The 12,535-nt window shown below is 48.5% G+C and overlaps 1 protein-coding gene across 3 annotated transcripts in view; it reads left to right on the top strand.

Annotated features, from left to right (window-relative positions):
• DMTF1 (cyclin D binding myb like transcription factor 1) overlaps nucleotides 1-12,535 on the top strand; it is a 30,989-nt gene that overhangs the window by 17,092 nt on the left and 1,362 nt on the right. For 2 of the 3 annotated variants that reach the window (XM_066633292.1, XM_066633291.1), the window contains exons 10-16: nucleotides 378-606; nucleotides 3,325-3,476; nucleotides 4,494-4,703; nucleotides 6,997-7,082; nucleotides 8,324-8,485; nucleotides 10,942-11,346; nucleotides 11,906-12,053. In XM_066633292.1, the coding sequence (XP_066489389.1) occupies nucleotides 378-606; nucleotides 3,325-3,476; nucleotides 4,494-4,703; nucleotides 6,997-7,082; nucleotides 8,324-8,485; nucleotides 10,942-11,346; nucleotides 11,906-12,053 (1,392 nt within the window). The remainder of the gene's footprint in view (nucleotides 1-377; nucleotides 607-3,324; nucleotides 3,477-4,493; nucleotides 4,704-6,996; nucleotides 7,083-8,323; nucleotides 8,486-10,941; nucleotides 11,347-11,905; nucleotides 12,054-12,535) is intronic. The other variant, XM_066633293.1, reaches the window with a different exon arrangement.

Genomic DNA, 12,535 nt, shown 5'->3' with positions numbered 1-12,535 from the left:
TTATTACCCCCTCTCACAGTGTTCAGTGAAAAGGGTGTTTGGGGGTTTGTTTGCACTACTGACCGGTATAGCAAATATGTCTCTGTGGAAGGTTGATAAATTGTTATAAAAAAGGTCACAACACGGTTTACATAACAAACAGATTTTTTAAAAATTTAAAAGATAGCTTTTAAACATAATAGAGTCAGCCTGTACTGTGTATGGCTTTAAACTGGATCTCTTTTGCTCCAGGAGCTGTTCTGTGCTGATGAGATCAGGACAGCTTTGAAGAGCAGGGGGACTTTGAAGGAACATACAGAGGAGACCTGGGGCTTCTGATAGAAATGTTTTCTCCTCAGTGCTTTGAAATAATTACTATTTTTTAATTTTTACTTCAGGAAAATGGACAGAGGAAGAAGAAAAGAGACTGGCAGAAGTGGTGCATGAACTGACCAGCACGGAGCCTGGTGACATTGTCACGCAGGGCGTGTCGTGGGCTGCAGTGGCGGAACGGGTTGGAACGCGGTCCGAGAAGCAGTGCCGCTCCAAGTGGCTCAACTACCTGAACTGGAAGCAGAGTGGGGGCACTGAGTGGACCAAGGAGGATGAAATCAACCTGATCTTGAGGTTTGTGCTGCTTGTGGAAAGACCTCCATATCTGGGGGTGGGGTGGTGGCAAGGGTCAGAAAGATAGTGTCAGTCTTCCAGGAAGAGTGCCTTGTGATTCTGAAAGGCCCAAAATGTCCCAACAACAGTTGCCTGTTCTAGTTCCCAGCAATTCATAGTGGAACATTCTTGTGTTGTCTTGACTTTCTGAGGGTGAGTTTTAGTGCTAAGAAACAAGATCAAACTAGAGACTGAAGACTTCTGTTTAATCCTGTGGTTCCCAAACTTTTACAGGCTCTAGAACAGTGATTTTCAACCTTTGTCATCTTGTAACACACTGACAAGGTACTAAAATTGTCAAGGCGTACCATCAGTCTTTTGACAATTGACAAGGCACACCATACTGTTGGTGGGGCCTCACATCCCCTAATGGCCTACTAATAAATTACCCTCCCACAAACTCCTGCTGCACACCTGCAGAGCATTCGTGGAGCACCAGTGTATTACGGCACAGTGGTTGAAAATGGCTGTTCTAGAGGCTATTCCTGATCTGTGCGTGCCAGTGGGTATGGCTATAATGGTGATCGGGCAGCAGTGCTCCCCCACAAGTAGCAAACTGTTTAACCCTTGATGCTCATAGCCTAGTCTGCCCTGTCAGTTTCACAACCTAACAAAAATTGGGTCACAATCTGTTAACTGGGTTAACACTGAACATAAACAGCACTGGCAACTGGGAAGATAAATCTCACCAAGTGTTTCCTTGCCAATACAGCCCTTGGTGTTGGGACAACTCATATCTCTAGGCCAGTTCCACCCTCTTTAGCAGTTTCAGCAGGAGATCATGGTCTGAACAGTGGCAACTTGTACTAAGCATAAGAGTAGCCCACTTAAACAGGTTAATAGCCCGTCTTTTCCTGCTTCCTGTATCTCGCAGTGGCCCACCAGATGCCTCAGGGAGCACACCAGATAACAAGAGACCTCATCCTGGTGCCCTCCCTTGCATCTAGCATTCTGAAGTAGCCTACTTCTAAAATGAGGAGGTTGCACATACCCATCATGGCTTGTAACCTATGATGGACTTTTCCTCTGGAAATTTGTCCAATCCTCCTCTAAAGGCATTCAGGCCAGATGCCAACACCACATCCTGTGGCAGGGAGTTCCACAGACTAATTACACACGGGGTAAAGGAATATTTTCTTTTGTCTGTCCTAACTCTACCAACACTCGGTTTTGGTGGATTTCCCCTGGTTCTGGTTGAGAGGGAAAAGAGCATCTCCTTATCCACTCTATCCATCTCCTGCATAATTTTGTATTTCTCAATCATGTCCCCCCTCAGGCGCTTTTTCTAGACTGAAGAGCACCAAACACTGCAGCCTTTCCTCATAAGGGAGGTGACCCAGCCCAGTAATTATGGTGGTTGCTCTCTTCTGCACCGTTTCCATTTCCAAGATATCCTCTGAGATTTGGTGACCAGAACTGGATGCAATACTCCAGGTGTGGCCTTACCATCGATTTGTACAACGGCATTATAATATTAGCTGTTTTGTTCTCAAATCCTTTTCTAATGATCCCAAGCATAGAATTGGCCTTCTTCACCGCCGCCACACATTGGGTCAACACTTTCACTGAGCTGTCCACCAGCTTCTCAAGGTTTCTCTCCTGATCTGTCACAGACAGCTCAGAAGCCATTAGCCTATATGTTAAGTTTTGGTTTTTTGCCCCAGCGTGCATTACTTTACACTTATTTATATTGAAATGCATCTGACATTTTGCTGCCCATTCTTCCAGTTTGAACAGATCCTTCTGGAGCTCCTCACCACTTTGCAACCTTGCTGCTTAACCCTTTCTCCAGCTCATTTATGAACAAGTTGGAAAGCATCAGTCCCAGGACAGATCCTTGGGGCACACTGCTTTTCACCTCTCTCCACTGTGAAAATTGACGCCCATTGTCTATTGACACCCATTCTCAGTTTCCTGGTCCTCAACCAGTTTCTAATCCATTAGATTCCCTCTAATTCCCTAACTATGGAGTTTCCTCAGCAGCCTTGCTGAGGGACCATGTCAGACACCTGAAAATGAAGATATATAATATCCACAGCTTCTCCTGCATCCACATGCCTGTTGACCTTTTCAATGAATTCTAAAAGGTTTGTGAGGCAAGACTTACCCTTACAGAAGCCAGGCTGATTTTCCCTCAGCAAGGCTTTTTCGCCTATGTGTTTTAAGATTTTATCTTTGATGAGGCGTTGTACCATCTTACCTGGAACTGACATTAGGCTGACCGGCCTTTATTTTCCCGGGTCCCCTCTCCTTCCCTTTTTAAAAATCAGTGTGACATTTGCTATTCTCCAATCCTCTGGCACTGTGGCCATTTTAAGGAACAAGTTGCGTATTTTAGTCAAGAGATCGGCAACTTCATTCTTCAATTCCTTAATAACTCTTGGGTGGATGCCATCTCTACCTGGTGACTTACTGATCTTTAATTTGTCCTTTAGGTCTGAAGCATCTTCTGTTTTAACATCTATCTGACTTAATTCCTTACTCCTCTATTGCTGTTTGCTACGAATTGCCTTACGAATACGATTTGAGAATGTGCCTTACTGTTTTGAGAATGAGTGTGCCCTTTGTTATTTTGTGGCGGTGCTGAATTGGGCCCCAAAGCAAGAACCACACAACATTCCTCCTGAGCTAGAAGGTGTCCTCTCTGATGCACATTCCTCTTCTGTCTCCTCCTGTCAGAATAGCAGAGCTTGAGGTCTCTGATGAGAATGATATCAATTGGGATCTGCTGGCTGAAGGCTGGAGCAGCGTGCGTTCCCCACAGTGGCTCCGCAGTAAATGGTGGACCATCAAGAGGCAGATCGCAAACCACAAAGAGGTGTCCTTTCCTGGTAAAGTATTGCACATTACGTGCGTTACTTATTTGTGCATGTCGGAAGTGTTCCTGCACTGTCCAAATATAAGCAGAGGCTGATGTGCTCAAAAACACAAAGTGGTGAGAAAGTGAAAATGAATTCTGTGAAGAGCTCTGTATCCAGCTTGGTTGCTGGATTCTGAGATCTTGGACTGCCTCCCCCTTTGGTTTGCAATCTCTGTGCATTAAGGCCCAAATCTAGAGTTGCAGAAGACCTGACTTTCTTAGACCGTTTTCAGAAGCAGGCGGAAGAGAAACCTCGAGAAGCGCTTGTGTCATTGATGCATGGCAGGCTGTTCCAGTCTGGTGGGTGGGGGGAGTACAAGCACTCCAAGTGGACATCAAAGGCAGGGATGGTTTTTCTGCATAATTCCACTGCATCTGCAACCTGTCCATGGTTTGGGGTTTGGAGGAGATGGGGGAAGGATAGAAATGACATGCTTAGCATGTTTATAGATTGTGTAGATTCAGTCTTTTACAACTTCCCTTTGAGGTGGCTCACTTTTCGTTACTTCAGTATTGCAGACAAGCGACTGATGCTGAGAGTGACTGGGCCAAGGCCAGTGAGTTCATCACAGAGGCTAGAGTCAAGTAAACTGGGAGTATGGCTAAGGAACTGGGACTCACTGGCCTTGGTCCAGACACTCGGTCAGCAACAGCCTCTCGTCTGCAATACGGGAGTAATGGAAGTGACCCACCTCAAAGGGATACTGGGGTCTGCCTTATTTCTGATGATCTGTCTTCCTGCCCGTGTCAGTGAAGCAGGTCAGGAGGTGGAGGAGAATCTCGCAGGCATCTGGACTTGATTATTATAGAGATTTTGATCTGTTTGGTTCAGATTTTCCCACAGTTCCATACTATTCTTTCAGAATGTTCGCTCTCTAAAGTTGGGGAGAAAATAAAGTATTATAATTTTGATTAAATGAAAGTCATGTATATTCCTAACTTTTTTCCCTTCTAGCAAAATGTCTGAGTGCCTCTTTATTCTTTTCAGTTCTTATAAAAGGTCTGAAACAGCTTCATGAGAGCCAAAAAAACACTCCAGGGCACCAGCTTTCCGAGAACAAGCCTGGGCTGCCCAACACACATGCCAGTTCTGGGGTTCAGCACGTGCAGATTCGAGTGGCTCGCCTGGAAGAGAACTCGGCCAGTTCCCCCAGTCCCATGGCAGCCTTGCAGATTCCAGTCCAGATTACCCATGTTTGTAAGTAGCTGAAACTCGTGATGAGTTGTTGTCGTCATTGTCCCCCCAAAAAGGAAAGCACCAAGACACACCCAGAGGCACGCACACTTTCCCTTGCTTGTGCCACTGTGAATATCACGTTGGGCACACCATATGGTGCATCTGCCTGCAGGAATGTTCACATGGCAGGAGCAGCCCTGAGTTCTTCTAGGTGAGTGTGGATGATCACAGCTGTGCCAATGAGACTGTGAGGGCTGAACAGGCACTTGGCATGCCTTTAGGGAGGATGCAGGGTTGTGCTTACCAGGTGCATATTGTTGCCCATAGCCGTGAGGGTGCTGCCCTTCTGCAACTGGTCCTGGGTATGCACTGCAATTACTGCGTGTGCAGTCAGAGCTGATTGTACGGCTGTGTGCCACGTCGGATCCACAGACCACCCAAGAGAGAAGGCCTCGTTCGCACATGATGTGTTGCCACACTTTCCATCCTTGCCATGTGGGTGGACGTTGTATCTGCTGCCAGGAGAGGCACATGGGAGGGAGGTTGCAGAAGAAGCACACTGTTGCTCTGATCGTGTGCAGACTGACCCCCAGAACACACTTATGGTTCCTCAGAGAGGTCTGGGCTGGCCTATGGTAAAATTAGTGTCCTGTGCAGCTGTATTTGTAACCTGGATAAGACCTACTGATGTTGACAGTTCCTGTTGCAGTAGTTCAAGCACAGGTGGGCTCAGTCCTTGAAGGCTTTTACTTCCTGACCCCATGCCCCCAATGACTTGATCTTGTGGGTGGAGTCAGTGCACCATAGCGGAAAGGGAAGGGGTGCAGCACCAGCCACTGTCCAAGTGGGGTCCCTTCCAGCCCTATGATTCTGTGCAAGAGACCAAGAGGCGGCATTCAGATGAGGTCTTCAAGGAGGATTTACCATTGGTTCACAGAACACATCGCCCCGTTGATCCCAACAGAACTTTTCCTTGGTGTGACCAAACATCAGTACACTCAAAATAAAAGGAGTATGAGAACAACACAACCATTTTGCAAGAGACATAAATAGCGCACATTCATTAGTCGGAACCAAGTGAATGTTGGAGGGACCCTTGCAGTTGGGACCACATCTCTGGCAGTTGATTTGTGCCACCTTCAGCCTCTGTCCAGGCTGCTGGTTCTGGAAGGGTGGGCTTGTCCTCTCCTTTCAAGAGAGTCTGTCTCCTGCCTACTCCATGCCTTAGCCCATGAGACTGGGCTGTGTGTCATGATGACTGCCCTGCAAACGCATTCGGTCCACCCACCTGGTAGTGACAGCTCATCACCATAGTTCGCCATCACTTAGAGCAGGGGTACCCAAACCTTGGCCCAGGGGCCACTTGCAGCCCTCGGGGACCCCCAATCCGGCCCGCAGGGAGCCCCCAGTCTCCATTGAGCCTCTGGAGCCCAGGCTGACCCAACACAACTGCTCTCAGCAGTTTGATCCCATAGTGTGAGCTGTGGGATGAGGGCTCCCTCCACTACTTGTTGTTTCACATTTGTGATGCAGCAGCGGCAGCAAAGGAAAGGTTTTTATAGACCTTGAGCTACTGCAAGACCGTCATTCATTCATACAAGTTCCATCTCTAATATATTCATTTATGTAAATGTATTCAAATTTGAAATGTAAATTAATTCTTTTTTTTTTCGGCCCCTGACACAGTGTCAGAGAGATGATGTGGCCCTCCTGCCAAAATGTTTGGGCACCCCTGACCTAGAGTGTGCAGTTCTCCCTTCACCTCCGTGGGCTTGTTAAAAGGGCGGTATCTGTTGTGCTCTAGGCAGGACTAGAACCTTAAAGCGACCTCTGGGTGGTGGCTGCAACATGCGGATTAGCAGTCAGTGGGAGAACAGGGCAGAAGTGCAAGCTGACACGGGATGCGTTCGCCTGAAGCTGCTGTCTGTGTGATGCTGGCCAAGCGCTGATGCTCTGCTTCCCAGCATAGGGAGCCCGTGAGCCCCAGGGTCGGTTCATGAAGCACCTCAGTGCTGAGGGTGCTTTCGGCTTCCCGCTGTCCGCCTCCGAGCAGCAGTCGTGGTCCCTGCTTGGGTCTGTTGCAGTAGCAGCACCTTCCTTCAGTGGCAGCGCCATGATTGCTCCCCAACAGTGATGGCTGCCTGGGCATCCTGGCTTCTTCTGCACAAGCCATTCATTTCCCCACCGCTGCTACCCTGGCCGTGCCGCCAGGCGACACACATCCATCAGTACTGTGGCCTTGTGTTCTCTCTGTCAAGTGGATACACGGAGCTTCACTTACTTTGTCTCTGTTTTTCCCCTCTTCCTTCTATAGCTTCTGCTGATTCTCCTGCTGCTTCTCTTGACTCTGAGACAATAACGCTGAACAGTGGAACGCTACAGACCTTTGAGATCCTGCCAGTAAGTACTGCAGACCTGATCTGACAATGCAGTCCTATGCGTACCTCCTCAGAAGTAATGCTCACTGAGTTCAGTAGAACTTCGGTTCAAACAAGTGTGTGTAGGATTGCGGCTTTAAATGGTTGTCCCTTTCTCACTTAAAGGATTTTTAAATGAAATTATTGCCAGAAGGGGAAATGCTCATCTTCAAGGTGCCTTCATGTTATATAAAAAGTCCAAGGCTCTGTTTCCAGGGTCTGATAGCAGGAAGAGAACCGAAACTTAAAAATAAATGAATGCTATGGGGTTTTTGTCATTGGGACATTGGGTATCAAAAATGTTTGTTGTATTTTTATAAGGCCCGACAGGCCCTTAGGGCAGCTTAGAGTGTGAAAATAAAACTGAACTCAATCTAAAACATGTTATCAAGATTTGCAATTAAGAGTGGAATTAAAATCTAAACTCCAAATCTTCTGTCCTTTTAAGATAACAAAATGGTGACCACAGATAAAATGGCAACAGTCCAGCTAAGGCCCTGGACAGCTGTGGGCTAGAATAGCTTAGAACCACCTTCTCCAACCTCTGTGAACCTTCCCAGCCCTTACAAGCACCCCTGAAGACCTGGCTGTCTGCCCCACTTGCCCCTGAGGTTAGGAGGGCAGTTTCAAGACGTGAGGCCTTAGTGATGGTGCCAGAATTGTTCTGCTTCCGTCTGGTGCAGCTCTGCTGGTCTCCATCTCTTCCTGTTTTTAGCTGAGACTTTTTATTTCGATCATCTGGGTCCTGGCTTTCCAGTTCTGCATGGATGCCTATTTTCAATATTTGTATTAATATCCTATTGGTTGTATGTTTTGCCTTTTAATATTAGTTCTATTAGGTTTTTAATTTATTTGAGAAAAGTAATAAGTAAAGAAAAAGAGACCGGTTCTGTATATAGCACCGTCAGCGTACCTGGCGGTTGACACAGAATGAAAGATGTTTCCTGCCCTGGGTGGCTTTTGCAGTCGATATTAACGCAAGGGAGGGAGGGTGGCAGCAGGTGTACATCGAGGCTTCTCCAGTTCAAGTCTCACCTCTACCCTGAACTAAGTAGGTGGCCCAGGCAAGCAAATCCCTCTTGGCCCAGCCCCCTCCCCACTATAATGTGAGGACGACAAGACGTATTTATCGGGTGGGATTGTTGTGTGGATTGCAGCAAGGTAGTTCGTGTGATGCACACTTTGTGCTTCAGGAGGGGCTACAGCTTCTTCCCCCCTTTTCAGTCTTTCCACCTCCAGCCTACTGGGACTCCAGGAACTTATTTGCTCCAGACCGGCTCAAACCAGGGACTGCCTTTGACACTGACAGCCAGTCCGACAGTGACCCTCACAGCTGCCGCTGCTGCCCCGTCATCTCCAGACCAGATCATCGTCCACGCCTTGTCTGTATGTATCTCGGTGGTGCAAAGGGAGGAACCGGGGCAGGTCATTGCGGGGAGGGCAGCTTCGGGGGAGGTAGTAAGTTGGCTGTGAACAGGCTCCTTGCAGCACACAAAGTCTGCCTTCCTGTGCAGCTGCTGTGGAGGAAGCCCCACTGCACATGGTGGAAGTTTCATCTGAGTAAACCTGCATAGAATTGTGCTGTACACAGTCCTTCAAGGCGGTTTCTGCTGAAATGGCTGCAGCACACTTTTTCTGACAAAAAGTCTCTGCCCTGACTCGTTGTGGCACAGTTACTGAAAGTTAAACCTTTAAAATTCTACCAAAAGTGTTAGGTTAGCAGACAAAATAGCAAAAGTACAACTTGTAGGCCAAACTTGGCAGTCTGCTTTTTTGGATGCAGACTCCATTCAGCACCATGGAAATTACAGCACGAACCGGCGGAGCCTCAGACTGTGAAGCCTCAGACATCCTTGCTCCCGGTGGGGAACTTGAGCTGCTCTGTTCTGCCCCTTGCTAACCTTTCTAGCCCTCCCTGCCTAGGTTTGGCCATTCCTCACCAGCCTCAGTGCACTGCCCATGCGCCTCTTAGGAGCGTGATGCTCCCGCTCCACCCCAGCCATTCCTGCTCCTCTGCCTTTTCCCACAGAGGGAGCAGTCTCCCTGCCCCTCCTCCTTCCCTCTCAAGGGAAGTTTGGCTCAACCTGAACCAGTCCCTCTTTCTCCATTTTATTACCAGTTGTTGGCATCCTTCAGTCTCGGAAGACTATGGTATTGCGCTCTCAATGGTGGTTCTGGAACAGTGTCCTCTCCAGTGTGCAAAGCCTGGGTAGAGTAGATATGGAGGATAGACTGTTACCCTTGCAGCAAATCCCCCCTCTCCACGTCGCTGAAATGGTCCAATGGAAAGGCAGAGGCCAACACGGTTGGTTCCAGTGGTGTCGCAGGAGTTGCCAGAACATGACTGTGTTCAGCCATGAACTGCCTCAGGGACTCTGGCTCCAGATTTTGCCTCGAGGTTGACTCCTGAAGCCTTTTCCTTAACTGGATGTAGCCACAAGGCAGTGGAGGTTTGGGATCAGAGTTTTCCTTCTCTCAGATGAGCTGCCTTCCCAGGCTGACGAGTCCCATCTACCCGGTGGCTGTTTAGTCACCTCTTACAACAAGTACAGCCAAACTGAGGGTCTATTCTTATCCCCCAGCCCCCAGGGGTGATTAGGCAGCAACTGTTACCCTGCACATGCCTGATCTTGGAAGCTAAGCAGGGTCAGGCTTGGTTAGTACTTGGATGGGAGACCACTTGGGAATACCGGGTGCTGTAGGCTTATACCATAGTCTTTCAAGAATGAAGGTTGCCAACCATTTTATTACCAACAAAAGCACATAAGACACAGATGAGCGCCCTCAGCTTCCAGGCTCTGTGACAAGTTGTCATGCCCTCACATCATAGTCTGTGCCTGTGCACACAGTGTTGTTCATGCACCTGTTCATGCACTAACCCCCTCCCACCTTGCTTCCCTTGGCCCCACCTGAGCACAGGCCCTCACTTACCTAGGGGAGAGGATGTGATGATGGCAGGCAAAGGTAGTTCGGTTCCTGCCCGTGCCCTGTGCCCTCTTGCAGAGTCTCGCTTCCAAGGCGTATTGCTGATCACAACCGCGTGCTTCTAGGGAAAGGGGAGACGTACGTTCAGGGGCAGCAGATGCTTCTCTCTCTCCCTTTCTCCAGCAGCTGGGTGAGCAGGGAAGTGTACAGCTGACTCTTCAGCAGAGAGTCTGCTGCCAGAGGGGAGCCAGCCAGGCCCATGGGCTGCTGATGGGGCGGGATCCCTGAAATCATGGGCACTTGGTGCGTCTTTGAGCAGCTCCACCTTCCACAGCCAGCCTTGCCTACCTTCTGACTAAAACAAACCAGGGCTGCTGGCATTAAATCCTTGAAGCCTATCGTTGGTGTCCTGAAGAGCACAGGCCATGTGAGAGATCATCCTCAATGGCAGCACCTGCTTTCCATGCTGTGCCCTCAGAAGTTTTCACTGGGAACTATAAAGCCCCTGCATAAGTCTATCACCACTACCAAGTTCTTCCTAAATCTCCATAGCTGTACAAAGCAGAGTTTTAGGACAAATCAGGAAGATGTGTTGCAACAATGAAAACTCCCAAGCGCACACGTTCTTTGCAGGCGCAAAGAAAGGAATCCTGTTAATAAGCTCTAAGTTCCAGGGCCTGGCCGAGGCTGGTGATTTCCTACCTCTTTTTATTAGTTCTGCTTCAAAGTGCATACTTGCCCTTTTTCATAGTCACAGAAGAACATGTGGTGGGCACCAGAACTCTGAATTGTCCAGAACTTTGTCTTGTCACAAACTCACAAGATACTTGTGCTCAGGTGACAGGCAATAGAAAAACTCAGGTGAGGCCATTCAGACCCTGTTGCGTGTTGACCCATTTTGTGCCACTTTCTCACAGCCAGAGCACTTGCTGAACACAAGCGACAATGTCACTGTGCAGTGCCATGCACCAAGTGTGATCATTCGCACAGTGGCAGCTGAAGAAATTTCTCCTTCCGTCACCCAAGCGGAGCTGGCTGTGGATTCAGACATTCATCCAGCAGAACTAGGGGACCCTCCAGCCTCCCTGGAAGCAACAGAGGCTTTTCCAGACGAAATCCACCAGCCCAAGCTGGCAGTTGAGGAGCAGGCCCCTTACAGCAAAGATTCAACTTCCTCCAAATTTAGCGGCGGCAGCAGCAGCAATAGCACTGAACTCCTAGACAGAGTCATGGTCAGAGCTGAACAAGGAATTTTGGTGTCAGACCTCAAGCGGGAAGAGGACGATTGTTCGTCACATTTGGCTGGCGCTTACGTTTCTGAGGTAAGGAAAAGCATCACCAGATGTGGCCGTCCAGTGCGGGCACCATCAGCCCTGAACTCGTGCTAAACGGCAGGCCTCTCCTGCTGCCTTTAGAGGCTGACAAAGGCTGTTCCATGTGTTGCAAGTTCAGATGTGTACCTGAATACCTTAACTATGAGTGAAACGTGCACCCTCCAGGTGGCCTGGTTTGGTATTGGGCAGCTCCGTAATTGAACAAGGAGCAGGACCATGGGATAGTTAATGTTCTGTGCAATGCTCTGATGGCCTGCTGTGAGCAACTGCTCCAAAGTACAACTGGCTGGGATTGCTGCCCAGTTCCCCTAATGGGGCAAACAGCAACTCTGAAAGCAAGGACCCCTCCTCCAAGCAGGCTGGTCCTGATTCCTGCAGGCATGTGCTCACATTAACAAGGTTGGCATTTCCTTCATTCTCTCTGACTTTGGATTACTAAAAATCCCACTGAGAACCAAATGAGAGAGACAGTACCAAAGTACGAGGTTATTTAGAGCAAGCAACCTTTTAAAGTTTTTTTTTAACACTGGTTTTTCTTCACATGCAGGACCTCAGTTCTCTAACAACAGAACAACAAGTTGAACCATCTGCCCTAGATGAAGAGGTCCTTATCGTACCTTCTCCTCATGGCTTTATCTCTGCGTCGGATGATATAGACAGTGAATTGCCCTTGACAACACTAACAGGTGACTGTGGTGAGTCTGACCTTGACATGGTTGTTTCTAGAAGTTCAGTGCAGGGGGACTCATAGAGGTACCAGCTCGTGTTCCTGTTTCCCTCTCATGCACATATGTGACTGGGGACCCATTTTACCTGGCCAGTCCCTCCAAAAGCTCAGGGTGTAGATGGGAATTCTCCCTCTCCCTTCTGAAATGCTCAGTTCATGTCCCTGAACTTGGCTGCCTGGCAAGGGGGATTCATCCAGGTTTGGTGCCATATTAATGCCATGCAGGGTTCTGCTCTGCTGTACTGGAGACCTTTTCTCATTCTGCAGATGTATGTTTTTTAGGTTTAACAGTGGAGGGAGGGAGGGGAATCTCTCCCTGCTGCTGTCAGTCACACAGGTTTGCTGGATTTATGGTTTGCTAAGGAATTTACAGGTTTGCTAAGGAATTATGACCATCATAATTTAATAGGCAATGCCAGTTTCAAGCTCCAAGACATCTTTTGGAAACCT

The sequence above is a fragment of the Tiliqua scincoides genome, chromosome 7 (assembly GCF_035046505.1).
Source record: "Tiliqua scincoides isolate rTilSci1 chromosome 7, rTilSci1.hap2, whole genome shotgun sequence".
NCBI classification, from domain to species: domain Eukaryota; kingdom Metazoa; phylum Chordata; class Lepidosauria; order Squamata; family Scincidae; genus Tiliqua; species Tiliqua scincoides.
This window is presented reverse-complemented; position numbering and strand designations above follow the sequence as displayed.